General features: G+C 35.8%; 5 protein-coding genes across 8 annotated transcripts; 4 read left to right on the forward strand and 1 right to left on the reverse strand.

The window, feature by feature from the left end:
• The first annotated feature begins 481 nt into the window (after positions 1-481).
• On the forward strand, positions 482-2,058 carry LOC117913944 (protein PHLOEM PROTEIN 2-LIKE A9-like). The gene is made up of 3 exons (XM_034829081.1): positions 482-606; positions 696-787; positions 1,275-2,058. The coding sequence occupies exons 1-3, from the start codon at positions 556-558 to the stop codon at positions 1,666-1,668; spliced, it is 537 nt and encodes a 178-aa protein (XP_034684972.1). The 5' UTR covers positions 482-555; the 3' UTR covers positions 1,669-2,058.
• Positions 2,059-2,995: 937 nt separating this feature from the next.
• Positions 2,996-22,730, reverse strand: LOC117915497 (phosphatase IMPL1, chloroplastic). 4 transcript variants are annotated; one of them, XM_034831087.1, is made up of 12 exons: positions 22,338-22,729; positions 22,186-22,253; positions 21,623-21,756; positions 19,407-19,495; positions 18,612-18,669; positions 18,457-18,509; positions 18,166-18,264; positions 17,911-18,024; positions 16,534-16,638; positions 13,165-13,322; positions 3,574-3,614; positions 2,996-3,145 (listed from the first exon to the last, which is right to left on the reverse strand). In XM_034831087.1, exons 1-10 carry the CDS (start codon positions 22,626-22,628, stop codon positions 13,224-13,226), a joined length of 1,110 nt encoding a protein of 369 aa, XP_034686978.1. In that variant the 5' UTR covers positions 22,629-22,729; the 3' UTR covers positions 2,996-3,145; positions 3,574-3,614; positions 13,165-13,223. The 4 variants fall into 4 exon arrangements, with proteins under 4 accessions (XP_034686978.1, XP_034686977.1, XP_034686986.1 ...); XM_034831086.1 differs by lacking the exon at positions 2,996-3,145 and having other exon boundaries at positions 3,254-3,614; XM_034831095.1 differs by lacking the exon at positions 2,996-3,145 and having other exon boundaries at positions 3,254-3,614; positions 16,534-16,635; positions 22,338-22,728.
• On the forward strand, positions 3,893-5,179 carry LOC117915543 (protein PHLOEM PROTEIN 2-LIKE A5-like). The gene is made up of 3 exons (XM_034831117.1): positions 3,893-4,076; positions 4,300-4,424; positions 4,532-5,179. The coding sequence occupies exons 1-3, from the start codon at positions 4,026-4,028 to the stop codon at positions 4,911-4,913; spliced, it is 558 nt and encodes a 185-aa protein (XP_034687008.1). The 5' UTR covers positions 3,893-4,025; the 3' UTR covers positions 4,914-5,179.
• LOC117915534 (lectin-like) lies at positions 9,278-10,714 on the forward strand. Its single transcript, XM_034831105.1, has 3 exons — positions 9,278-9,780; positions 9,908-10,023; positions 10,188-10,714. The coding sequence occupies exons 1-3, from the start codon at positions 9,547-9,549 to the stop codon at positions 10,555-10,557; spliced, it is 720 nt and encodes a 239-aa protein (XP_034686996.1). The 5' UTR covers positions 9,278-9,546; the 3' UTR covers positions 10,558-10,714.
• A 358-nt stretch (positions 22,731-23,088) lies between the features above and the next one.
• LOC117922167 (cysteine-rich and transmembrane domain-containing protein WIH2-like) lies at positions 23,089-24,086 on the forward strand. Its single transcript, XM_034840205.1, has 3 exons — positions 23,089-23,370; positions 23,494-23,743; positions 23,883-24,086. The coding sequence occupies exons 1-3, from the start codon at positions 23,340-23,342 to the stop codon at positions 23,926-23,928; spliced, it is 327 nt and encodes a 108-aa protein (XP_034696096.1). The 5' UTR covers positions 23,089-23,339; the 3' UTR covers positions 23,929-24,086.
• Positions 24,087-26,953: the final 2,867 nt, after the last annotated feature.

Here is a 26,953-nt window from a genome sequence, read left to right on the forward strand (position 1 = left end):
TAGTTAGTTTAATTTCAATTTGTTTTTAGTTTAAATACATTTATTTTATTTTAATTCTTTAGTTTAAATAATCATATTAAATAAAATTTATATTTTTAATTCTAACTAGTTTAATTTTCATTTATTTTTAGTTTAAATACATTTATTGATCTTAATTCATTAGTTTAAATAATTATGTCAAATAAAGTTTTTGTTTTTAATTCTAATTAGTTTGGTTTTAGTTTAAATACATTTGTTGAGTTTAATTTATCAATTTAAATAATTTTTTTAGATAGAGTTTAATTCCAATTTAGTTTTTTATTCATGGGTTCTGGTTTCTCCTCTTTTTCTTTTCTTTTCTTGTGAAATGCAACTGGATTTTTATTCCTCGAGATGGGCAGTCATGAACCCAAAAAAATTGTCTTCCCTTTTAGCCTTTGGATAATGCTATATATATATATATATATATATATATATATATATATATATATATATATATTTACACACACATATGTATAGAAGACCCAAATCATTCCATTGGCTTCAAGTCAACAAACTCCATTTTTTGCTTCCTCGATGTCTTCGACAACTCCTCATCACGATGCAGAAGACCCCCCCCAGTTGCAGGTAGTATATTTGTTTTCCCAGGTTTCTCAAAGTTCATCTCTCTCTCTCTCTCTCTTATGCTTTACCATCCTGTTCTCTCACTTGTACAGTTGAAGGATGGCAAGTTGATGGCTACGTTTAATCCCAGACAGCTGAACGTTATCTGGGGCAGAGATCCCCGCTACTGGAAGATGCCAGAAAAGTGAGGGTCGTTTTTTATTTCTGATTAGGGTCCAACTATGGTTTTGAAAAGAAAGTATGTTAGTGTCACGAATTTAAGGGCCACTATAGGCTGAGACTCAGAAAGAAGCAATAAGACTCTGTGGGTTAGGGTTTTAGACATCGCTGCTTGTGTCTGGTTGATGCTCATCTTTTGAAATTGATTGGTGGGGTAGGTAAGAGAGAGGAGGGTTATATGATTATATCTTACCCCCTAGGGCTTACCCACTTTTCTTTCCTTTTAGCTCCTCAAAAGGGTTTCTCTGCTTGAATAATATCAGTTTTGGAGTCGAAGCCCTGATCCAACGTTGACTTGTGAATTCAAAAGTCCAAAACTGGATTTTTTTTTTTTAATTTATAAAAGGGACTTTGTGGGTTTTCCTAATTTTCCCAACAGATATCAGTTAATCGTAGAATTTGCAAGAGATATGGCAAGTCACATAACCTAAACATCTACCGACCATTTGCAGGACCAGCGGCGGTCCTGCAGAACTATTGCAGGTATGCTTGCTTGAAGTGAGTGGCAGTCTCCCCATACGCAGCAGCGCACCAAGTGGAACCAAGTTCAGAATTACCTTCCAAGTATCCTTCAAATCCGATGCATTTGGATGGAATAACTGTCCCGTTTGTGTGATGGCTAAGTTTGGGAAGAAAGGAAAGTACACGTGGACGAAAATAACGCTGCGTACTGACTATTCACGGCCAACCAATATCCTCCCCTCACCTGAGGGCCTGGAGATTACCAAAGATGCTTCAAATGCAAATGATACCATTTACTTTGGCCTATATGAAGTATGGAGTGGGAAGTGGAAGGGAGGATTAGAACTTCATAATGCCACGGTTGAACAAATCAATAATAAATAGTGATGCGCGGCAGTACCCAGAAAACATTAATATGTGTTTGTGCGTGTGTCTGTGTGCAGTGTGCAGCGTGCAGCGTGCAGTCTTGCACATTCAAGAGTATGGCTTATATCATAGGTATTAAGGATGCTGAATAAAAGGGTAAAAATGCTGCTACTCATCCGAATTCTCATTTGCTGAAATCATTGCCACCACAACCAGTTTTTCCTATATGTGGCTTCTTCTAGGAATGATTTCATCTTTTGGGTGTTTGGATTGCAGAGCACTTTTCATAAATAAAAGTATAAAACAAGTTGCTGGTTACTCTCTTCCTCTGGAATATTGTTGTATTATGTATTATGTATTAAATCATTAAGCTAATGAAGTTCACTTTCTTGGGTTTCTATACCACCATACTTCACTTTGCTTTTGCCTCTTCTTTCCTTCAAAATTTATTAACTGCTCAGTACAGATCCGAATTCCAAAAAATGCCTACTTGAAGAAGAAATAAAAGGGGATCTAAGAAGAGTGAAAATGAAAGAGGGATTGAAAGAAGATGAGAACGAGGAAAAGAAAAGAAAAGAAAAGGCCTACTTGAAGAAGAAATAAAAAGGGATCTAAGAAGAGGGAAAATGAAAGAGGGATTAAAAGAAGATGAGGACGAGGAAAAGAAAAGAAAAGAAAAGAGACCGTTAACCCTCCTGACCCCTGAGAACACGAAAAATCATTTCCCTGCAACAAGCAGGAGCTATTCAGGTTCTTATCCATTTACACATGGAAATGGAAGTATGTACTCTTTTTCATAAACAAGGTTTTCACAACATATAACATATAGATGTCCTCTTTCCTGTAAAGCATACATACTGTTACACCTAATAGACAATAATTCGAAAAACTTATTCATTTAAAGCACCATTTTTTATTTGGATCAGGGAGAGTTCACAATTGGTTTTTGTTGAGATTATACAATTCAAAGATGTAATAAGTACAAACGGGATGTAACTATATTAAAACTCACTTTGAAAGTGATTTTATGAAATGTTTTTAACCTAAAAAGTGTATTTGAAAAAAATAAATTAGGTTTTTAGTAAAATTTAGGAAATATTTTTAAAAATCTGAAAAATCACTTGTATATGACAGGTGATTCTCTTAAAAACACTTCAAGAGAAAACACTCTGAATGAAAATGCTGTCAAACGCACTCTAAGATTACTCCAAAGAACGCCTCAGTCATGGCTTTGTCTGAGGCCCACGTGTTCCATGTGAAACCACTGTAGGAAAGCGGATGGACAATCCTAGTCATAGGTTGCAACTTGTTTCATCTTTATCAAAGAATTTTCTTTAATAAAGTTTCAGATTGATACAGGCATGATGAATTGTGTACCGTTCTTACTTGCCTATGGTGCTCATCAGTTCCTTCTAGCATCCCGCATTATTGGCTATTGCAGTTAAGTATGGTTATCCATCTCTCTATCACTCACAAATAAAGCTGGGATAGATCACTGCAGAGTCGCATAGTAAATGTTATCGACCCATGCAATCATCTTAACGAGGGTCTATTTGAAGAGACATCATTTTCATTCACAATAGATGAAAGCAACAAGAGAAGATACCGTCTCTTTAGAATATGATATTGCTATGCAAATACGTAATGTCATAATGTCAATACAATACCGATACTTTTCATTTCTAGTACTGAATCAAATTATTCACAGCAAAAAGCATATCATTTTTTTTTCAGATTGTGTCTAATGTTGTTTGAAAAAAACTTCCCAAACAGATACAAACTAATATTCCCAGATTTCAATGGTTTAAGATAAATATGCATATTCGTATAGGAAAGAAAAAAAGAACATTAGCATAAATTGGTATCACGGCAGGTTTTCATTATCTCTGACAAAATAGAAAAGAAAAAGATTTACCACAGTACCTTAGAAGAATAAAAATTTGATGCTGCCACCATTTTCTTTCCTGACAAAAGTGAGAATAGCAGAAGTGTGAACATTGCATGTAGGGAATTTCTAACTTTGGAAAAGAAAAGGAATGATAATAATAATAAAGGAACGATTTTGTAGCACATACTACATAATCTGTATCAAGCTTTGGAGAAAGAGAAAGTGATAAAGAGAAAAGTAAAAGACAAAAAAGAATAAAAGAAAAGTAAGGAAGAAGTAAGATGTGGAATCTTTGGTGATTATATTGCATGTTTGTTGTTACCAATCCATGTAATTCTGATATTTCTTTTCACTTTACACATGTTCAAGCAATTTCAGGGTGCAGATCATGACATACTCCTATAAATTACTGTTGGAATGCTTCTTCGATTTGTAGCAACAAAATCTGAAACCACAAGTGTAACATTTTGATCAGAGCAAAAAAGAGATGACTCATGAACAAAGAGAAGGAGGTTACTCCAGCCCACATTGGAAAGGCGTAAGTTGAACTGTTTGTCCTTCATTTCTTTACCATCATGTCCAAGTCTTTTCTTTAGATTTCATGTTCATTTTCTTTGATGATTTTGTTTTTTTAGAAGGATTTGTTCAAATGCCATGAAAATTAAAATGAAATGTTTCATTTCCATGTTTATGGCAAGAGTTTGTGTGTATATTTCCAGAGAGCCTTAAAGAATTTATACAAAGTAAATTTGATTCTACAGGATGGTTCTACAGTTGACCAAAGTTGCTCAGGATTGATTAAAGTCCCTGTTAAGGCTCTAGACATCACATGGGGTAATGATACTCGGTTTTGGCAACAGATAGATCTTACGGATCATGATACCCAGTGAGGATTTTCATTACATCGTATCATTCTTTGAGAAATTTCTCCTATATATTTCTGATGACAGGCATCTTTACTTGAACATGATGATATCATTTTTTGGTTATCAGGGAGATCGGATTCAAGGAAGGTATGCTACTCCTTCAGGTGAATTGGATTGAAGTCAAAGGAAATCTGAATATCACTCCCACTGAGGACACAAAATATGAAATATATTATATGGTCAAGTTCAGGGTTGATGCATTTGGTTGGCATTCAGCTCCTATCAAGTTCAAGGTGAGACACAAAGGAGAAGAGACACACAGTAACATTATGATATTGGAGTCCTACAGAGAGAAACATGATGTGTGGCATGAAATTCCAGGTGGTGAATTCTCATTTGCATCAAAGGACCCTGTGAATGTTGAATTTGGTATCTTTGAAGTTGATAGTGACTGGTGGAAGGGTGGTATGGTTCTTGGAGGAGTTAAGATTAAGGCAAAATCAGGTTGATGAGATGGCTTTTCGTTGAAGATTTGGAAGTTGCTTCTAAAATCTACATGCTAGGCTTATTATGAGTTTTCATGATTAAAATATATATAAAGTTGTATGGTTTCATTGTTGCAGTATAAAGAACCAAAGCCCTATACATGCTTCGGCTGTTTGTGTTATTATTATGAGTTTTCATGATTAAAATATAGATATAAAGTTGTGTGTATGGTTTTATTGTTGCAGTATAAAAAACCAAAGCCCTATATATGCTTTGGCTGTTTGTATTAGGAGTTTTTTGTGTGGAGAAAACTTGTATTTCTCATTCATATTTTAAAAGTATACAACCCTAGAAATATATACATCAGCAGAAAAGAAAGAATAAGGAAAGAATTGGAAACTACCTTATTAAAGATCCCTACAAATAAAGGATTATATACACAAATATACACAGTTGGATATTCACATAGCTGTACACACACACAACAATATATTACAACTGTAATAATTTTCAACACTCCCCCTCAAGCTGGTGAATAAATATCGTTCATTCCCAACTTGATAATGATTTCTTGAAACTGAGCACTGGCTGATCTTTTCGTTAAGATATCAACTAATTGACCTCTAGTGGAGACATATGGTGTGTAGATTAAGCCACTATCCAACTTCTCCTTAATAAAATGTTTGTCTACTTCCACATGCTTGGTTCTATCATGTTGTATCAAGTTATGTGCAATGTTGATGACAGACTTATTGTCGCAATAAAGTCTCATTGGTGTTTCCCACTTAATCTTCAAGTCCTCCAAGATAATCTTGAGCCAAAGCAACTCATAGATTTGGGCCATCGCATGAAACTCTGCTTTTTCACTAGATCTTGCAACAATATTTTGTTTCTTACTCCTCCAAGTTACCAAGTTCCCTCTAAGAAAAGTGTAATATCCTGTAGTAGACCTTCGATCAACAACTTTTTCTATGGTTGCATCCTCACTTGCTTCTCCAAGCTTGTGATTTAGATCAATAGGTGTGTTGACATCCTATTTTTCCTTTCTTCTGCAATAAGTCAAGAACATACTTCTGTTGGGAGACAAAAATTCCCTTATTTGAGTGAATCACTTCAGTTCCTAAGAAATACTTTAGTCTTCCAAGCTTCTTTATTTCAAACTCTTTTGCTAAGCATCACTTCAACGCTTTTCTTTCTTCAAGATGATTTTCAGTCTCTATTCATATCATTCACATAAACTAATAGGGTAGTTACTCCCCTTGAGGTCGATTATTTAACAAATAAGGTGTGGTCGTCGTGGCTTTGTTTGTAGCTAACAATTATCATGACTTTGGCAAATCTTTCAAACCGAGCTTGTGGAGATTGTTTTAGCCCATACAAAGCTTTTTTCAATTTACATACCTTTTTTTTCTTTCAAGTGCATATTAAAACTAAATCGAAGATCCATATAAATTTCCTCTTTGAGCTCTCCATATAGGAATGCATTTTTCACATCAAACTGTTGTAAGTCTCAATCAAATTGAGTAGCCAAAGAGAGTAAAACTCTCACAATGTTCATCTTGGCTACTGGTGCGAAAGTCTCTTGGTAATTCTACTCCATATATTTGAATATAACCTTTAGCAACAAGTATGGCTTTGTATCTATCAAGAGAACCATCCATCTTGTACTTTACTATGAACACCTACTTGCACCCTTCTAGACTCTTCTCTCTTGGTAACTCAACCACATCCCAAGTCCCATTCTTTTCAAGTGCTTCCATCTTGGCCCTCATGGCTTGTTTCCGTTCTTTACTATTTAGTGCCTTAGATAAAGTCTTAGGTATGGCTATGGTGTTTAGGCTGGTAAGAAAATTTCTACAAGATGATAATAATCTGTCACAGGACACAAAATGGGAAAGTGGATATAAAGGGTGTTGAATACATGTTCTTGTACCTTTTCTAACTGAAATGGGTGGATTTAGATCACTAATATCAATGGAATCAGGAGAAATCTCAGGAGAAGATAGATCATTTACCTCATAGGAAGTGGGTTGGTTCTAACTCTTCGACTTGCATAGGTTCAGTGATGGTTGCTTTCTTCCTTGAGTAAACCAAAGTTGCCCTTGTAGAACTGGGAACTATGTTTCCCTGAAGGTGGACTTCTAGGATTAGGACTTGTAGGTTCCAGAATTTGTGATTGCCCAAACACAAACTTAGACACGGATGATAACAATTATGAGGGTTTAAGACACAGATGGGAACAAGTCAAGTAAGAACAAATCTCTTGTATTTGTATCTTCCATGAATGATGTCTTCCCCTGAAGCTAAGGATGATTGAAGTAGTATTCATGTTCAACAAAGGACACATCGGAAGAGACATAAAATTGTCAAGTGAGTGGATGATAACATTTGTAACCCTTTTGAGTGGATGAATACCCCACAAAAATACACTTAATTGCTCTTAGATCTAGTTTCTCTTTGTTATGAGTGTGGAACAAGTTTGATAGATGTTGTAATTAGGAAGTATTTGACAAAAATTCCATTGGACTTTTGAACCCTAAAATTCTAGATGACAATCGGTTTATAAGATGAGCAACAGTACGTACTACTTCCTCCTAATAAGATTTAAGAACATTTTTCTGGAACAAAAAAAAACTCTTGTAACAACAAGAAAGTAACTCTTTTTCCTTTTGACTACCCCATTTTGTTGGGGAGTACTAAAATAAGAGGATTCATAGATATTACTTTTTTTAAAAAAATTAGGAGATAAGACTTGATAGAAGTAATCATTTGCATTATCAGACCTAAACTTCTTAATTCCCACTCCAAATTGAGTTTTGACTATTTTGTGAAAATTGGAAAATTTAGTACTCACATTCAATTTTTGTTTGAGAAAAAAAATCCAAGATACTCGAGTGCAATCATCTATAAATGAGACAAACCATCTAAAGCCTGAAATATCAAGAATTGTGGAAGGACCTTAAATATCACTATGAACTAACACAAAAGGAATTGAAACTCTTTTATTACTTATTGGAAAAGAAACATGACGATGCTTTGCAAGTTCACAAACATCACGATATAATTTTTCTACATCAATTCCTTTGAACAACAAAGGAAACATAATTTTAAGAATGTCAAACGACGGACGTCCAAGATAATGATGATGAAGTCAAATCTTATCTTTTATTGTGGATGGGATTTCAAAAAGGAATGATAAGGGTACCTGTTTCTTGGTCCTATCTTAACCAAACGACAACTCAAAATAATAAAGTCCATACTTTTCCCTAACATATCCAATCATCTTTCTCGTACCTTATTTCTAAAATACACAATGAGAGGGATAAAAATCATATGATAATTCAATTCTTTGGTAAGTTGACGAATGGAAACAAGATTGGTGGAAAGCTTAGGTACATGTAGCACATTTTTCAAAGCTATGTATTAATTCAAGTGAACTTCTCTTTGATTAATCTTGGTGGCTAAAAAGTCATCAACAATGGCTATTTTTTTTATTACTAGGATAGGCTATAGGTACTAAACTTTTGTGAAGAATGAGTCATATGATCTGTAAGTCTCGAGTTGATAACCCAAGAGTCTAGCAAAGACATATTCGAGACACTAAAAGCAAGAAAAGGAGAATACTTAGCTGATAGAGCGAGAAAGCTAGCACCACTAGGACTCTCAAGGGTTCCTACATGAAGATCTAATATTCTTTGATTTTGGAATACCAACAAAACAAATCAAATGGAAACAAGAGCAAAATACAAGAAAAAGTCATGCAGAATAGTGGAAAAAGTAATGCAGTTAACTAATATTCCAAATAGTTAGCATGAAGCATTGTTGAGTTTGACAAATATCATTATAAATTTATGGTAAAGGAAAATTAGTTGTTGTCCTTGTCCTAAAATCTGAATACCTATATAAATCAAATGAAAAAAACCAGAGTGCAATCTCCTTTCCTTTCTCTTTATACCAATCAAAATGCTGATCTCCCCTTATCCTCCCTTTCCTCTTTGAATGGAGCCAAAATATATAAATATCTCTTATTTCTAAAGAATCAAATTACAGGGCATTAATATATTAGAAAAGTAATTCAAAAGATGTGTCAATTTTTCTTATTTATGAAGAATCATAGTCCAAACCATTCAATGGAAGGACCAATTCGAATAATCCATCAGCTTTGTCAATGATATATATCATGAGAATTGAATATAAAAATAAAATAATCACAAGTACCATCCAAAACCGAAAGCACAATATCTAGCATTCACTATAGTGGTCCTAAGCATCTATCTTTCCCCTACACAAAAGAACCCAAGACATTCATGCATTTTGTCGATTATGATAAAAGAGATAATAGATGCTTTATCAAAAAAAAAAAAAAAAATCTCTTCTGAGTGATGAATGGAATAAAATCCAGATGAATTGATGCCCATTATCACAGAATATAACTTTCTGACATGTAGGAAAAAGGAATTTTAGGATGATGGACAATCACTTATTAGGGACAATTACATTCCACATCCACATGCAGTACCCAACATCATGAATTATATTATTTGACTGTATGCTAAAACTATATTCTATACATAAAGGTTTAGATTAATAAATCACATTTAAAGGTTGTGTGCTATAAGAAGAGTGTTTCATGGAAGACATGAATATCATTAGGAGATGGGATCAAGTTGGTCACAAGATGAGAGTTCACAGCTAAGTGAAAAACCTGGCGAGACTCTGTCACAGACCCTTGACATCAATACAAAGGCAAAGGAGACAATTCAAGCAAAACAGCTCCCACACAACTATGCAGCCATTATGAAAGATGCAGACTCGCCAATCAATGAGTCCTCCATCGAAAAGCTGAATGATCAGCTCTATGCTGGAGTGCTTTTAAATGGGAATAGGAAGGTAAGTCCCCAACCCAGCTTGATAGGCTAAAAATTGTCATGAACTATGACCTATAATATCTCCAAAATCAGTTAAACCAAAAAAGTTCTCACAAAGTCATTATAACAACTTTTTCCTATTAGTGCAGAAATTTTGGATGGAAAAGAAGTTCAACAACTGCTTCATGATTTTTGCAAGGAATCTCTCAATCACTTGGGCTGAAGATTCTCGTTACTGGCACTGGCTTAAGATAAAGGAAACAAGGTAACCTAAAGAAAGTTCACAACTGTAACCACCTAAGCTAGAAGGTTCCATTTCGACAAGCTGAGGCCTACAAAACAGCCTGGCTATTTCACTGGTTGGGCAGCTAGAACCCCCATATTTTTTGAGTAGTCTGTTTGATGCAATTCATGATTCTTGCTTTGCAGTGATGTGTTTGTTGATGTAGCTGAACTTATAAATGTTTGCTGGCTCGAAGTGCATGGAAAATTTGAGACAGCAAAGCTCTCACCTGGAATTATGTACAAGGTTGCATTTGTGGTGATGATGAAGGATCCTGCCTATGGATGGGGAGTCCCAGTGAACCTCAAACTTGCTCTCCCAGATGGAAACACACAAGAACATAAAGAAAATTTAAGGGAAAAGCCAAAGGGACAATGGATAGAAATCCCAGTAGGGCAATTCCAGACATCAGCAGAAAACATTGGAGAGATTGAGTTCTCTCTGTTTGAATACGAAGGTGGGGATTGGAAAAGTGGACTCGTTGTAAAAGGTGTTATCATTCAACCAAAAAATTAAGTTTAAACTGTCCAGAAATTTTTATCTAATTTCCAAACATTTCTTTTTCTTCCTTTTTTTTTCAGTTTTCTATTGATTTTGCCATAGAAGTGCTCAGAAAAAATGTGGTGAATAACAAACTCAGTCCACTGAGAATGTTTCATATTTTAATAGGAAATACATAGTACTTTTTTTTAATCAGAAACTAACTATTCATTCACATTAATTTTAGATACAAGAAATTCTTCCAAAATATAAAGGATGATCAAAAGAGAAAACCTAAGTTTGTTATATTGAACTAGTATGAGACAAAGACATGCACAAAATATGCAACAGTGTACAACTCAAGGAGTAAAAAATCCCTTACAAAAGAAACCATTTGTTTGGCTGCACATTTAGCTAAACAATCAGCAATCGTGATAGTTGAATGAGGAGACCAAGAGAAGGAAAAACCTAAGCTGCTAGCCAGATCTAGGAATTGATGGACCCACATACTGTATTTCCAAGGATCTCTCTCTAACAAACACAACCATGAGATCACTATGGCAGAACATCCCTCCACCAAACAAGTAGAAAGATCCAAAACCTTGGCTTGTAATAAACCCACCAAAAGGTCTAAGATATTTGCCTCAATGGCCAACTCATCCTTGCCAATTTGAAGAAAGCTCTCAATGCTATACCAAGGTGATCCCTAATTACACCTCCAATTCCCAACTAACCTAGGTGGCCTAGAGCACACCCATCGAAGTTTAATTTAATCAAACAAATGGAGGTGGAGTATATACTGAGAGCATCTAAAAACTTACCCTCTTTGACCTACAAACCATATTCCAATCATGCTGTAGAATATCCAATGGAGTGCCCTCGAAAGTTGAAAAGGGAGAAGCCCAAAAGGATGAATAGAAATGTATCAGATCTCAAATAGATTCTAGGGTCCTCCATTGATCCTCAAACTACCCTTCCTCTAGGAGTATCCCCTAACCTTTTAAAAGATATAAACAATATATCTGTCACTCTTGAAGGGAGCCCAATTTATCTTAGCAATGCAAGTAGGCTCATAGTCACAGTTCCACTAGGCAATGTAAAAATAGGTGATCAATTGATTCCCAACTCTTTATGCACAATAATGATCTCAAAAGACCTCCTCAACTGCAGCAAACCATTGGTGTTGATGTTCTTATTCACCACTTGCCATGCAAAGGTTTTAACCTTAGATGAGGCTTCAGAGTTCCAAATGAAATGGATGAGGAAGGGCAGGCTCGAAATCAAGGGCTTTGAAAGAGCTGAAAAGAAAGACTTTACACAAAACAAGTATGCAAGCAAAAAAGCTTCCACATAACTATGCAGCAATTATGAAAGATGCAGACTCAAACAGTCGACGTATCCTCCTTGGAAAAGCTGTATAATCAGCTCTATGCTGGAGTGCTTTTAAATGAAAAGTGGATGGCGAGTCCCCCAACCCAGCTCCATAGACTAAAGATTTTCATTAACAATGCATATTATATGCTGCAAAACCAGTCTAATAAAAAAGATTTACAACAAGGTTATTAACATTGTAATAATTTTTTTTTTTTTGTTAGTGCAGAAATTTTGGATGGAAAAGCAGTTCAACAACTGCTTCATGTTGTTCGCAAGGAATCTTTCAATGACTTAGCCAGAAGATCATCATTTCTGGCACTGGCTTAACCTATCTTTGCGTTTTTAGTTAAGGATATTTACTTTTTGCCCCACTCTAGTTATCCAACTAGTATTGTGATTCTCACGTAGAAGTTTGTAACAATGCTGCCAACCCACTTTATCAACCCCAACCCATGATCACTTGTTTTACATGATCCCACATTCAAGTTGTTGGTCATCATTTCTTCTTTACGAAACCCCGGAAGAGAGGACTTGTCGTCAAAGGTATTATCATTCAACCAAAGAATTAAGCTTAAAAATGTTCAACAATATCTATCTAATGTCCAATCTATTAGGTTGTGTTTTGACTTTTCTATTGATTTTGCCATAGAAGTACTCAGAAAACATGTGGTGAATAATAAACTCAGTCCACCGAGGATTTTTTATATTTTAATGGGAAAGTTCAAACAAGGTCTCTTGGTTCTCTAAGAGATAAGGGATTCCATGTTTGGAAGGAAGGAGTTCCCCCTAATGTTTCATATGTTCTTTGTCCACTTCAAAGTACCATGGGGTTAGTAAAAGTGCTAGACATAAGACATCCATCATAATGGACAGATCTGAATACCATTACATAACCCCTAGTGTCAGGAAACAATGCTAAGTACAGATATCATCTTCTTCTCCACATTTATCAGCATCATAACAGCCAAATAGCATCAACACCTCCCCTTTATCATAATTGTACTTAGCCTTGCCCTTGGCCTCTTTAGCAGGACAAGCAAGCCCTTCCTTAGCATGCTTCATCTCTAATTTTCAACAAGAAAATGATATACTTGATTTAAAAAAGGATACCAAGGTTGCATTTTTTCTCTTGCTCTAAAAATTGAAATGACTGTATTTTCAATAAAATCATTGTCAACTCTGTTGGTGAAAAAAAAAAAAACCATAATTGTCTAGTAAGGATGAAAAGACCAACAATTAAGGGCATCACAGGATGAAAAAAAGAGTTACCTGATTGCCAAGGAGATCTTTCTCATACAACCAGCAAAGAAAGCAGACTTCCTAGGAATTCAAAAGTCTGTGTTGTAATTTTCTGGCTTGTACCACAATGAGAAATCAATCCCTTTCTTCTTCAGTTTTTCTGTCGCAGGACCAATTCTCTCCAAAAGCTGAACATCACAAGCATTAAAACATTATGCAATTTGGATAACATCGAGGGAAAAATATTTGACTCTTCTCTTTTCTCATATTTTCTTGATGGGCAATTCTAACTACAATTCAGTCATAGCATGTTCTTTTATATATTTACTTAATAGATGGTCCCAAAATCCACAAGCCTCAACCTCTTGGACTGGAAAAAATTAGGTTGCCTGGAACTACTTTTAACCATTTAAAGAATTTCAAAAAAAATAAAATAGTAGTCTTTAGAATCATTCATGAGCAAGGATTATGGTTTTAATCTAGATTATGAGCCTCCAGTTTAGGTTCTACTAATCAGTTTCAATATCAGTTTTGGCACTGATTGATAATGAATAAGAATCCCAACATTTCCAAGCTCATTCCTATACTGGAAATACTGAAAATAAGGAATGAAGATGAATATGGAAAATACATGTCAGACCAGATAGGAAATAGAGAAACACATCGTTGCCATTCTAACATTGTTCAGAGGGAAGGAAATTATTCAATATAACCATGGAGTTCATATTCAGACTGTAAAGACAGGGACTCAAAGATTTCTAGTTCTTTTTCTTAAACTCCTAGGCATCCGCTGAACAATCATCTTAGAATGGCTGATAATGGAGTTGCTCCTCCTAGAGACTCCACAAGGTAGCAAAGGTAGCTAAATTCTTATCTTTCCATGTTGCCTTCCATATCTATTTCTTCACCTCAAAAATCTCAGCATATTCTCTTCAGATAATTTGGCACCAGCATCCCAAAACTTCTTTACAGCATTAATAATTCTTATCTTTTGCTTATTTCAGGTTGTAGAATGGAGGAGCCTGAAATCCACATGAAATTCTCAAAACTTCCACTTAGCATAACCAGGATCAGAGGGGGACAGGTTCCTCAATCTCACCATATAATAACCCTTTTTTTTTTTTGATACGCAATTTCATTAAATGGTGCTTAACAAAAAAGGGGGTGCAACCAAAGTCAGAAGATGTATACATGGAGCACCAAAGGCGGTAAATAGAACATGAACAGGGAAAAAAAGGCCAAATGAAAGGATAAACAATGCCTTAATCCTTCATACCAGTTGAAACTAAATAAGGAACCAAAGACAGATCAAAAAAGAAAAGAAAAAAAAGAGACCAGACCAAGAGTATCCATGATGAAGTCCTTTACCATCACTTTTGAAATCTCCACCCCACAAAAAAATCTTGTATTTCACTCTCTCCAAATTTAGCATAACAAGCAAAGAAGTGCAAGCTTCAAGCCTTTTTCAACTCCTTCACAAGGACCTCCCATGCAAACCTTACAATACCTCCTTGAGTAATCGGAGAAGCACCTAAGAAATCCAAAACAAAGAAAACAGAAAATCCACAAATATGCGTCATTCCATAACAAATGAGAACATGATTAGCAAACTCCTGCTGCTTACCGAGGTAGCACCAACTAACTAAAGACCAACCCTTCTAACAAGTTAAGTCGACATAAAAAAAAAAAAAAAGAAAGACTTAGATAGGGCCATGGAAACCTAAATCTGCTTGGCAAGAAAAGAACATAGCACCCTCGGGTTCAAGGAGTGGTAAAATGGTTTAACTGAGAAATTACAATTCTTTCCTACTCTCCATCCCCAACTTATCAGAACATCATCTGTTCACAGCAACACATTGGATGCATGCCAACCCCAACTCCTTGTCTCAAGAAGCCTTTCTGAAGATGAAGAGAACATATCACCCAAGAAGACTTAGATGGTGCCATAGAAACCCAAACCTCGTTGGCCAAGAAAAGAACCTAGGGCCCTTGGCTTAAAGAGTGGTCGAATGATTTGGCCAAGCAGTTACAATTCTTTCTTAATCTCCACCCCCAACTTATTGGCTCCTTCCTTCAGAGCAACTGATTGGAAATGCACCATCCCCAACTCCTTACTTCTAGAACCCTTTCTGAAAATGAAAGGACAAATGACCTTGACCACCCACCCCATCTCAGAAGTCAGCAACCCAAGCTTTATAAAAGAAATAATACCAGCTAGAACTGGAAAGGAATCCTTTAACAAGTGCTCCCCTACCACATATCAGACCAAGACTCAAACTAAGCATCATCTCCCAGAAAATGCATCACTCGAAGGCTTTCCATCCTTTTCTATTTGCTTTCCAAGGCACTGGACAGTAAACCTAAGTGAGAAGAAGGCAACTTCCCCACCCCACACCAAGAATTGCAGCTGGTAGCTCCAAATTTGCCACATTCCCCATCAAAATAAGCCCACTTTCCTCTAGATCAGTTTTAAGACCCAAGGTCAATCAAAGTAGAAGAGAATCCACCTCATATTCAACAGCTTTCACCATCAACATCATAAAAAAGGAGGGAGTCATCAAAAAAACAAAATCCATTCCCCTTCTCCATCTCTTCCTCCAATCTTGAAACCTCTAAAGAAGTCAGCTTCATAGTCTGAAAGAAAATACAGCTCAAAGTCTCCACAACTAGCACAAAAAATAGAGAAATAAAGGGCTACCTCAGATCACTGAAGCTCAGGAAAAAAAACCAATCGGTGCCCTGTTAACCAGCACAAAGAACTTGACTACAGCAGAGCTGCAGAACTGCAGAACTTGATCCTCACCATCCATTTCTGCCTGAACCACATGATTTTCGTGACTGACAACAAGAAATCCTAATTAACATGGCAGTAGGCTTTCTCAATATCCAACTTACAAACAACACCTGGTTTCAAGCTCTTCAATATAGAGGAATAGCCTTAGTAGAATAAGAACTGCATCAAGGATCTACCTCCCTTGAACAAAAGCATTCTAGGTGTCAAATACCACCTTAATGACTTTTCTCAGTCTATTAGGCAATAATTTTGCCAAAAGTGTGTTCCAACCAATTTAATTGGCTAAAAATCCTTGATGTCCTCCACGTTTGCACTTATTGGGAACTAGAACAAAAAACATTGCATTCAAGTTTCTCTCAAGGGAAGCCATCCTCTATGCTCAATTAAAAAAAAATGTGCTGAATGGAGGCAAGCAAGATAGTTGCCATCATCAAGCTTGCTAGTCGTGATTTGAGATATAGATTATCACTGTGGGCATTAATCTGCCTCATACCACCACTACTAGCACCATCAAATATGAATGACTTGACCAACATCTAACAAGGTTCAAAAACAAGGATCTAAATCAAGTTTGTGGAAAAGAAAAAACATGGAACAATACTAACCTTTGAGTGCAACACACCATTGGATACCAAAACAGATCTGTCAAATACACAAAATTTGCCACCATCCATGCAGGTAACTGTCCCACCAGCCTCTTCAACTATCTGCTTAAAAAGGGAACAAAACAGATTTTAATTCAAACTGAAATATAAATTTGCAATACTATAAGTCATATTCAATAGTTCTCATGCCTCAAAAGTATCATGAGTTAGAAGTCAAGGTGTGAAATAACCAAAAAAAAAAAAAAAAACCACTCTTGAACAAAGATCTGTTTAGGAAATGTTTTTATAGCCTTTCCCAAGTAATGGCAAAGAAGATTGAGTTTTACTTCAAATTCCTTCATTAAGGCAGTTAAAAGATAGATTTTTATCAAACTGGACAGAAACATTAGCCAGTATAATCAAGCTCATCTTTCTGCAAAATCATTCCAGTAAGGATTGTTGACCTTCTGAACCAAATAAAGCTGAGATTTTGGACAAAAAAAAAAAAAGCATAATCAAGCAATTCCACAAACAACAAGAGGGCTGACAATTTTTTTGGGCCTTGCCTATAGTTCAAAATTGCAACAGCACCATTTGCAATTTGGAAATTGCATTATTTGGAGCACCAGTAATATGAGATGAAGTGAGATGGATCCAGCAACCTACTCCTGCCTGCCCTATATGGATGTGCATGGTATATCATTAATGAGGTTAAAACCTCATGTTGCATAATTGCATTGATTTCTAGGAAGAGTAGGGTCTGATATGCCTGATTCCCTCCTACTCCTATATATTTTGAAGATCCGCCTGATGCCGTTATTTTTTTTTTGGTTTTGGTGATAAAGGGTAAACAAATTATTGAATTAAATTTTTAAGTACAAGTGAAGGATGAGAAATCCTTCCAAAAATACATAGAATTATTTGTGATCCGCTATGACAGAATCTAAATTTTGGGTTTATATTATAATATTATAGCACCTGAGGACTGTTGTTCAAGCATAAAAAATGAGAGTTGAAGTTCCTAACATTTGACTGCCCAACTTCCCCCATACTGCAAACTGTGGAGAAAGGAATCTTCTGGTTTAGGCAAATAAACAAACAAAACAATGTATGGATGTAGTTTGGTCCCCAAGACAAAACTGAAGCCATGTCATTGAATCTGAGATGGCATTGGACAACAGTAAAATGAAATCTCTATATAAAGCTTAACTTCGAGTGCTCTACAGGCCGTGCCCTGCCTATGTCCGACCAAACTTGGAGGAATGTCAGGTCCAGGAAGGGGTTTACCTTTCTTGAGTAGGGTCACTCCATCCTGAACCTACCCTCTTACCATCCTTATTGACCATTGTTAAGTATAAAATCAGAATAGAGGTCTTTGGAAAAAAAAAAAAAAAGTACCAAAACGCCAGCAGCCATATCCCATGGTTTTAGACGGTATTCCCAATACGCTTCTACAATCCCAAGAGCAACATGGCACATGTCCACTGCAGCGGCACCAAGCCTGCGCACACCCTACACATTACAATGACAAAAAAAAAAAATGAAAATGAGAGAAAGAGAGCAGACTTGAGTTATGATACTAGGAGAAGAATAGCTTCTTATTTTAAAAAGAGAAATGAAAGAAATAATAATAAAGAAAGAAAGGGTTAGTACCCTGCTGACATCAGTAAACTCTTTAAACAAATCTATGTTGGTAGCCCATGCGTCATCATGCTCATAACCAAACCCAGTCACTAGAAGAGATTGCTCTACCTAAAACAAAGACAAGGGACATTTCAATCAGTCACTCTTACCATGTTAATCACAATAAAACATAAAAAATCATCATCCAGACAATCTTTATTCCAGTTGCAAGCAAAATCAGAGAATGTGTAACAATAGCCAGCCATGAAAATGAAAGCATTTAGTTGATATGTGCTTCAATTAAATATAATGATGACTCACCAGATCTGTTTGGCTTGCATGAATCTTTTGCCCGTTACAAAATGCTCCCCCACCTAAAAATAAATAAACAGTGAGGATTACATTTCCAACTTTAATTTCATAATTTGAATACAAAATATGCATAAGATATAATTCATCAGATAGAACCTCATTACCAGTGGTTGCAGAAAATATACGGGTATTCCAACACATGGGGCCCCCAACAAACTCCACCTATAACCACAAACTATATTATCATCTTCACTTCTATCTTATGCTAAGCTATCATTCACATTTTACCTTAAACAAACCATATGATCATCTTGTTCTAAGGGGGAGTCATTGAAGTAAGGTCAGCCTTGAGGGGACTAGTGAAAGAGGATAGATATACAAGATAGGTGCTAAACGCCCTTTATAGAATGAGAGAAAGAGAGAGAAGCAAACAGGTTAACACAGTAGGTAATGATATTAATTATAAAATACTTCTAATTATTATTTTAGAAAATTTTTTAAAAAAAAGAAGGTTATTTATTACTTAGGAAAAGGGTATAATGGTCACCTGGGCTCAGTTCAATCAGTGGCAATGGTAGTCCTACCTTTGATAATAATAATTAGAGAAAATGTCTGAAGGAACTTTTGTCCTTGTGTGTATCCTTCTATCTTTAATACAATCACAAGTATGGTTTCTTATCTAAAAATGAAAAGGAGGAAGTCAATCAGCTTACAAATGAAACTAAATGTTACTTGGTAATATAGATTTTCAGTAATCTGGGCATGCTTATAATGGCCCCACTGTGTGCTTAGAAATTGTTCACTACCTTGGAAAACATCAAAAGATGGTTCAAAGCCTCACAAGATTATGAACATATTAACTCTTCCATAGCAATTGTGAACGTATTAACTTCACCATCTGACAGACTGATACAGAATGCGAACACTGGCAAAATAAAATTTAAGTTGTGATCAAATACCACAGCAGCAGCAGCTGGTTTGCCTCGAAACAGAACTCCCACAGAAACTGCAAAGCTAGGATAGCAGTGTGCAAAATTTGTTGTTCCATCTATGCAGGCATATTCAGATAGCTTTAGCCTCAAAAAAGCTAATATTATTAAAAGTAAACACAAAGAAGTGCAAGGTAACAATGAAGCACATGTCTGCACATACACATTGCAATCTGAAGAAACTTTCTAGAAAGAGTGCCTGTGAGTTCACTTCAAATACTGGTAGCAAACAGTACATCATGTACAGCACAAAGATAAGCAAAAAGCGCATCATGTACACTTCAAATAATGATAGTGTGCTAATTTCTTTACAAATAACTTAGTGGTTATTGAAAACTTGAATAGTTCGATATTATAATTTAATAAAAAATTATAAGAACAAAATTATGAGTGCAGATATTCTTTCAGGTTGTTGCAATTAAATACCTTAGCAAAAGAGCATATTACAACAAGGCACAATCATGAAAAGAAAACATTCTCTAGTAGCAATTACTTCATCTTTATTAAGACAAGCAAATTACTGAAACACTTTTCCATTTAAGAACCCCAACTTGCTTACCCTAAGTCTTTATATAGATACATTAGGCTGCATTTATGTTAGGATGCACAAGAAATCAATTTTGACAGTATACTAAACAATAAGGAAAGATAAGAAGATCTGCATATCAGCTGGAAGATGAGGTCTTCTGGTTTAAATGTCAATTTGTGTCAAACATTTTCACAAAGCATAACCATAAAGAAAAAACATTCTCAATGAATAACTTCTCCAGCCTCAACTTCAGTGCCCAAACACATTTTTCTTTTAGAAGAACCCCAACTCCCTTTCCCAATATTTTAAATAAAAAAATCTCTCTCAATTAATCACATATTCACTTAATAAAATAAATAAATATTCCACTGTTTAAACATAAGACTGAATCACAATAAGTTTGCACCAATTTTCATGTTAACAATATTATAGACCAAAAAATATAATTTTTTATTTTTTAACCAGATTGAGAGCAGTTAGGACATTGAATCTTGTTTATATGTTGGCAATTTTATCCCTTTTTATGTTTGGCCATAGAAGCCTTTTTAGATAGTTCGTCCAACCGGCAAGTCACAAATACGTCTAAAGAGGCTTGACTTGTGGCATATTAGGCCTTTTGAGATATAAAAAGATTTGGTATCATTTTTTTATTTAAAATATTTTAAAATGATTTTTCAAAAGAAGTAGGGGTCACTCAAGCTATTAATCTCGCTCAAGCAATCAACCTGCTCAAGCGGACCACTCAAGTGGCATAAGTCCTCTCAAGCAGTCATGACTATTCTGCCAAGTTTAAAAATGGATTTTGGATTAATTTCACTCAAACTTTATTTTGGAAACTTAAGATACCGAAACTCTTTGGATTTTTGCCTATAAATTCTCAAAAGGGTTAGAGATTTTGGAGATTGGTGAGAGATTGAATTGAGATCATTTGAGAGACCTCTCATTCTTAAAAGAGGGACTTCTTGAGAACAACAAGAAGTTGCTCCGTTGCAGATGTGAATCAAATTGTATGTACTGAAGAGTAAGTCTTTAAGGTAAAGTTATCAGGTAAATCTGTGTAACTTGATTTCGAATAGTGGATTTAGATTAGTAAGTTTTAGACCTCATGATTTTTTTTCTCCATAGTTTGTGAGGGTTTTTCAAGTAAAAATCTTGTATCTCATTGTATATCTTTTATTCCTACTTATATTTAGAATGATATTGATAACATTTTGATTGACTGGTTAGTTTGTTATTGAGGTTGTTGGGATGGTTATCTTGAAAGTTATGGTAGTTATACCTATAACCAATTATTGTTTTCTTTATTTATATATATCTAAAGATTTTAGGTATAACCCATTTAGTTATTTGGGTTACCATGATATCTATTGGGTTAAAATAATTTGCTATCATATATAAATATTTATTTAACATTTTTTAATAACCCATTCACCCCTGGGTGTTCCTATTAGACTTTCAGTGGTTTTTCAAAATGTGTAAGTTAAAAAACAACAATATATCCCAAAGGACCACAACACTTCATGAATAACATCTGACCTTCATTACTCTCCATCCCATTAAAAAACTAAAATTAAAATTAAAAAGCTAAAAAAATTTAAAAATTTAAAACAAAATAAAATAAGAATAAGAAAATAGTCAAGCTTTCATGGTGCCAAACCTAAAGGATCAATACACCAGAGATAATCAGAAGAAGTATCTCCGATGAGCCCTCCCTCCTCCCCAAGAATGAGGTGATCTCCAAAGTTTTTTCTTACAACTTCTAGGATAGCAGCCTCACTCATTTTATCTGTGCTGCAGTAAATCCAAATAGATAATGTGAAAATCCCATCTGAGTTTCATTGCTACAAACATTATTTTTATTGAATGAATCTACCACAACAATATACTATTCAAAAATCAACCTCAATCCTGTAAACAAAATTGAAGAGATGATAAGATAAGTTCATCCACATATATGAAATAAACATTAGTACTAAGCAACAGAAAAGCATGTTGTTTGAAAATCAGAATGCATAAAAATAACTACACTTTAAAAAAAAAAAAAAAAAAAAAAAGAGTATAATTCAAACATGTGTGCGCTACTCTATCATGGTTTATGATACAACAAATATAGAGAGAAAATGCTGTTATTGAAAAACATGCCGTGCCAAATCAATTATCAATGAGTCATTTTTCGAATTAGAAATCATGCAAGTAAGAGAGCATTGAAAGTTTCCTCACTCAGTCACCAAGTCGGTGAGCCCTTTATAGGTAACATTCCGAGGCTTATTAACAGCTTCCATCACAACCTGAAACGAAACCAAAATTATGAAATACTTCTTTTCCTTGGTTTTCTCAGCTACCAAACAAGGAGACCTGGGAATGTGCCAAACCTGAGCACCGGTGTTGGCAGCATGTTCGACCACTTGGATGAGCTCAGAAGGCGGAATTGGGCCAACAGAATCTGAACCCATTTTTGGGTAGCGTTTGGGATTGGGAGATTCAGATAATACAGCCTTTGTGCAAAAGGTTTTTGTGGGAATAGAAAACCCGCGAATGCGTTGATAATTTGGAGCGAAAGTGGGCGGAATTGGGTGGATTGATCGATTGAATGGCGGGATTGATTTGGGTATCTGTGGAAATCTCACGGGAATGACCGTAGAGGAGAGAAGAGACCTGCCCATGTCGGAGAATTTCAGGATTTTCTGCTTCGCCTTCAGCCTCTCTCACAGTCACAGGCACTTTGTGCTGTGTCGGAGATTCTGCGAATGATGATCTGTTTCGTGATAGGCAAACGACGTCGTTTTTGTTAACGGAGAGCTAGGAAACTTTCTATTTTAATAAAATAAAATTTTCTTCTAAAATTCAATTCTTCTGCTCTCTTAATTAAATATATCTTTTCTTTTTATTTTTAAATTATTTATTTTACGAGTTTGACCAAGCTTCCTTCAAACTTTGAAAGCTTATTTCTAGAAGGTATTTGACGTGTGTGAGATGTATTTTTTTCTAAATACCCAAATGAAGTACACCTGATTTCACATGATATCATTAAGAATATTCATGAGCTCCAATGGCAGAGATGGAAGGACTTTGAGGAGCATCAAACAATTGGTTAATGGTTTTTTTTTCCTGACTTTCTTACGCAGTCATCTAGAAGGAGACGGACTCCCCATGAAGCTGCCCTCGACTTTCCTGATTTCCAAGCATTGAGATGGATGGTAACCTGCCCAATGACCATGGTTTCCGTGTTTGAAGCTGCCATATGAGAATGGTTCCACTCTGTGAATCTGCCCTCCGTTATCATCTTAAATAGCAGACACAAACCACCCCTATTTCAGAACCAGACAGCTCTTCTTCTTTCCCTACTCTTCTCTTCTCAGGAAGATTTCACAGCCATGACCCAACACGGCCATCACCAAGGTCCAGGTGAGTTCTGTTGTCCCATGGTATATGGACTCTATTTGTATTACTTCTTAATTCTCGGCTAGTCTTCAATAATCAGATTTCATTAATGGGTTCTTTTTTCTTCCTTTAAATTTTGTTTTGCAGTGGTGTATCCTCCTCCATCAGCACCGTACCCGCCGCCGGGCCAGCCACCACCTGCAGCTTATCCCCCACCACACAGTGTGGTTTATCCACCCCCGCGGCCACCCCGATCCTATCCGCCGCCGGTACAAGGGTACCCTCAAGCCCAATATGTGGCTCCACCCCCAGTTGCTTATCCCATGAAAAATGGCCATCAACCTCCTCCACCTCCAGCAAGAAGTAATCACAGAGGAAGTGGTTTCTGCAGGGGATGGTAAGCATCTCCACGCCCTCTCCCTCTCTCCATATGCATATGAATCAAAAACAACAATTTGAAAGATCTCCCTTCTTATTTATCAAATATATATATATTCATAACAATTTGAATGATCTCCCTTTTTTCTGAACTGCAGTTGTGCTGCTTTGTGTTGCTGCTGCCTCTTGGATATGTGCTTTTGAGGACTCTGAATCACATTTCTTTCCCAATTCTTTTTCTCGGGTGTATGTGAGATATGGACCTTTTAGTATAAGGTCATTTATGAATTCTTTCACAGTATAGACGATTTACATGTTGTATGCATTCTTTTATAATACACTGTTTCAGATTGGTTTTCCTACTCGAATTTTACATAAAGATAAGGGAAAAAAAATGCCTTAACCAATAGGCTAAAGGTGTTGATCATTAATCTGATCTGGTCTAACCAGAGACCGCAGTTCTTCGACGGCAACCTTAAATTAGTATTATATTAGCCATGAGACAGAATTCTCAATCAAGCCCATTCTTTCAAAAAAATAACCTCATTGCGGAGTTTATGGGTAACCAAATCATGACCCTTGAGAAAAAGTATACCAACCGGTAGGAGCAAATTTTGGTAGGAGAATGCAAGGGAATGATGTAGGTCAGTACTAATAAAATAACAGCTACTTAGGCCAAGAAGCAATGAGCGCCGGCCAAAAGAGAGAATCAGGTTGGATATGAGGCTTTGCTTTGTTGCCAACACACCATCTCACTCTAGCAAAGAAAGGGGTTTGAATCCAATTAATATATTGTTCTTTAACATTACCGAATCATCTTCCCTATTGGGGGAAAGTGAGGAATTGCATCATCCACCCCCTTACCAAATCAAAGAAATGGAGGCAGGGGAAGTGCAGAATTGAGCTAATAGGTAAAGGCATGGGATTGAGCTTGAGAGAGCAATTATTAATTTGTTAACACTTCTAACTCCATCACCACCCCTCTCAGTTCATTCTCTTATTCCTAGGGGATTGATTCTCACAACCCCCATGATAGGGTTTCAAATGCTTGTGAAAGAATAGTCCATTATTCTAACACCAGACCTAAATCTCAATAGAAAGCAATGGCATATAAAAGTCAGTTTGTCTATTTGAATGGAGAGGCCCAAGCCAATGATTAACGCATACACCTATTTCTGCCTTTTATGCAGATCATTTCAACAGCCCAATGAAGTATATAGCAAAGCTTATAGTGGCTGCCTCATATATAGCAATGCATTAGCGAGATTCTCTATGTGAAGTATACCAGACGAGAATCCAAATGGCTACAAAGATAAAAATACAGGCCAACAGCCAGAACGTCAAGTTCATGATTATCCATCAGGGGAAAAGGATAGATGAAAAAAATGAAAGAAACCTCAATTAGATCACAGAAAACTAGCAGTATTACCCACTTTTCCTGGGACATGGGCAAGGAAGGATGAAAGACGACCACACTAATATGCCCTATACAATCCCGGGCCAGGCTGAGAACAATCAAACTAAATATCTTTTGAACATCAACCCAAAGAATCCAGCTGAGACTCCATCAATGTCCTATATTATTATTTCTTGCTGCATGTGACTATCACAATCAATGGATGCATGACCTCAGAAACAACTTATGTTCAAGTTATCATGCATAGTACAGTGTTTAATACTATTTGATCATAAGATCAGGCAATTCTTTAAAATAGAGCCCTTGCTATGACACAAGCTCTGAAGTTTGGGTAAGAGGCTTGTTTAATTTGGGTAGTATTAAACAATCTCACACAGTTAGGGGTGAGATTAAACCCACTCCAAGCAATACCAACTACCCCACAATTTCAACACAGTTCTTAAATTCTGATTAGGGATTTATTTAGTTCCTATCGAGCTTACTAACTTAAAGAACTCCATACTAGGGGTGACAAAGTGTGATACCCGACCTGAACCCAACACGCTTTTCACAGGTTTGAATCGAGTGTAATCAACTTCGGATCAAATTCGTGTCAACCCGCCCGCTTAACCCATTTAACAAATAAGTAATTTTTAAATCAACTTGCATAACACAAATTTGACCCTAATTGATCCATTTAATAATAATGTCGATTAAGCTAATTATAACTTTTTTTTTATATAACCAAGGAACCTTTCATGGCCAAGCCCTTAGGACTCTCCATGTAAACCCAAACCTCGAGATGCTAACCACCCAGCAACAACCAACATTGGATAAATTCAAGGTATCATCATTAGTAGGATTTGACTCATAAATTCATTTTAAATAAATAGGTCAATTGAGTTATAAACATGTTTGATTGAGACATCAATTATATATATTAATACAAGACCTAATTCAATATAATTATTAAATAGGACCAAATTATTAAATGGGTTACACGGCATGCTACCTATTTGATAATTAGGTGGTATTTGAGTTTATGTTTTTAACTTGATTATTATTCATGTCAATGCCTATATGGTAGGATGCCTAAGTTTTAACACAACACGAACACGACCCACTAATATGAATTGTCACCCCTACTCTATACCCACCCACCCATCCCTACCAATATTACATATTTAAAAGGGTTTACTCAATCCAATTGAAGTAGATAAAACCCAACAAAAGGCGAATTCTACCTCCTAACCAAACAAAACAAAGAAATTGAGCGGTGTTTCATGTAGGCTGTGGTTGTGTGTGCACATGCACGTGTGTGTAGTGAGGAATAAAAGCAAAACGGAAGAATTAAAAATTTTAAAAACAAAAAAAAAAATGTGTACAAGTTGTGGCAAAGAACCAAGTCAGCACAAAACCAGTCTTCAGGAAAATGTTAAATATTCCAAGGACAATTCACATTTCCCACCGTTTCTAATATAACCATGATTTTGGGAGTGGCATCTGGTTTTTGACATCAAAAAATAATGAAATGGTTTTGTTGCCATGTAGTGGAAAGAACACAGATCTTAATTCAATACCATTGTACTTTTCATTAAAAGCATAAAAAAAAAAAAGGAAAATCATTGCATTGAATGGTAAAAAACAAAGAAGGATGAGTAATCCTTTCAAAGTGTAAAATTGCTAATCACAATGGTAAATTACAACAGGCATTTAGTCCTAACTAATAGAAGCAGGCATGTAACGGCCCAACAGATTTGAGTGGTCTCATCACATGGAGACATCAATTCACTTGCTCCATAAAGTAGGGTTCATGATAAATCAAATATAGCA

This window comes from Vitis riparia, chromosome 1 (assembly GCF_004353265.1).
Source record: "Vitis riparia cultivar Riparia Gloire de Montpellier isolate 1030 chromosome 1, EGFV_Vit.rip_1.0, whole genome shotgun sequence".
Classification (NCBI taxonomy): domain Eukaryota; kingdom Viridiplantae; phylum Streptophyta; class Magnoliopsida; order Vitales; family Vitaceae; genus Vitis; species Vitis riparia.

Coding starts and splice junctions, on each gene's coding strand:
- LOC117913944 (XM_034829081.1), top strand. CDS start 556: ATGTCTTCGACAACTCCTCATCACGATGCAGAAGACCCCCCCCAGTTG. Junction 607..695: donor AAGACCCCCCCCAGTTGCAG/GTAGTATATTTG, acceptor TCACTTGTACAG/TTGAAGGATGGCAAGTTGAT. Junction 788..1,274: donor TACTGGAAGATGCCAGAAAA/GTGAGGGTCGTT, acceptor GACCATTTGCAG/GACCAGCGGCGGTCCTGCAG.
- LOC117915543 (XM_034831117.1), top strand. CDS start 4,026: ATGACTCATGAACAAAGAGAAGGAGGTTACTCCAGCCCACATTGGAAA. Junction 4,077..4,299: donor CCAGCCCACATTGGAAAGGC/GTAAGTTGAACT, acceptor TTGATTCTACAG/GATGGTTCTACAGTTGACCA. Junction 4,425..4,531: donor CTTACGGATCATGATACCCA/GTGAGGATTTTC, acceptor TTTGGTTATCAG/GGAGATCGGATTCAAGGAAG.
- LOC117915534 (XM_034831105.1), top strand. CDS start 9,547: ATGGGATCAAGTTGGTCACAAGATGAGAGTTCACAGCTAAGTGAAAAA. Junction 9,781..9,907: donor TTTTAAATGGGAATAGGAAG/GTAAGTCCCCAA, acceptor CTATTAGTGCAG/AAATTTTGGATGGAAAAGAA. Junction 10,024..10,187: donor CTTAAGATAAAGGAAACAAG/GTAACCTAAAGA, acceptor CTTGCTTTGCAG/TGATGTGTTTGTTGATGTAG.
- LOC117915497 (XM_034831087.1), bottom strand. CDS start 22,628: ATGGGCAGGTCTCTTCTCTCCTCTACGGTCATTCCCGTGAGATTTCCA. Junction 22,254..22,337: donor CTGCCAACACCGGTGCTCAG/GTTTGGCACATT, acceptor GTTTCGTTTCAG/GTTGTGATGGAAGCTGTTAA. Junction 18,510..18,611: donor TATATTTTCTGCAACCACTG/GTAATGAGGTTC, acceptor ATTTATTTTTAG/GTGGGGGAGCATTTTGTAAC.
- LOC117922167 (XM_034840205.1), top strand. CDS start 23,340: ATGACCCAACACGGCCATCACCAAGGTCCAG. Junction 23,371..23,493: donor CGGCCATCACCAAGGTCCAG/GTGAGTTCTGTT, acceptor TTTGTTTTGCAG/TGGTGTATCCTCCTCCATCA. Junction 23,744..23,882: donor AGTGGTTTCTGCAGGGGATG/GTAAGCATCTCC, acceptor TCTGAACTGCAG/TTGTGCTGCTTTGTGTTGCT.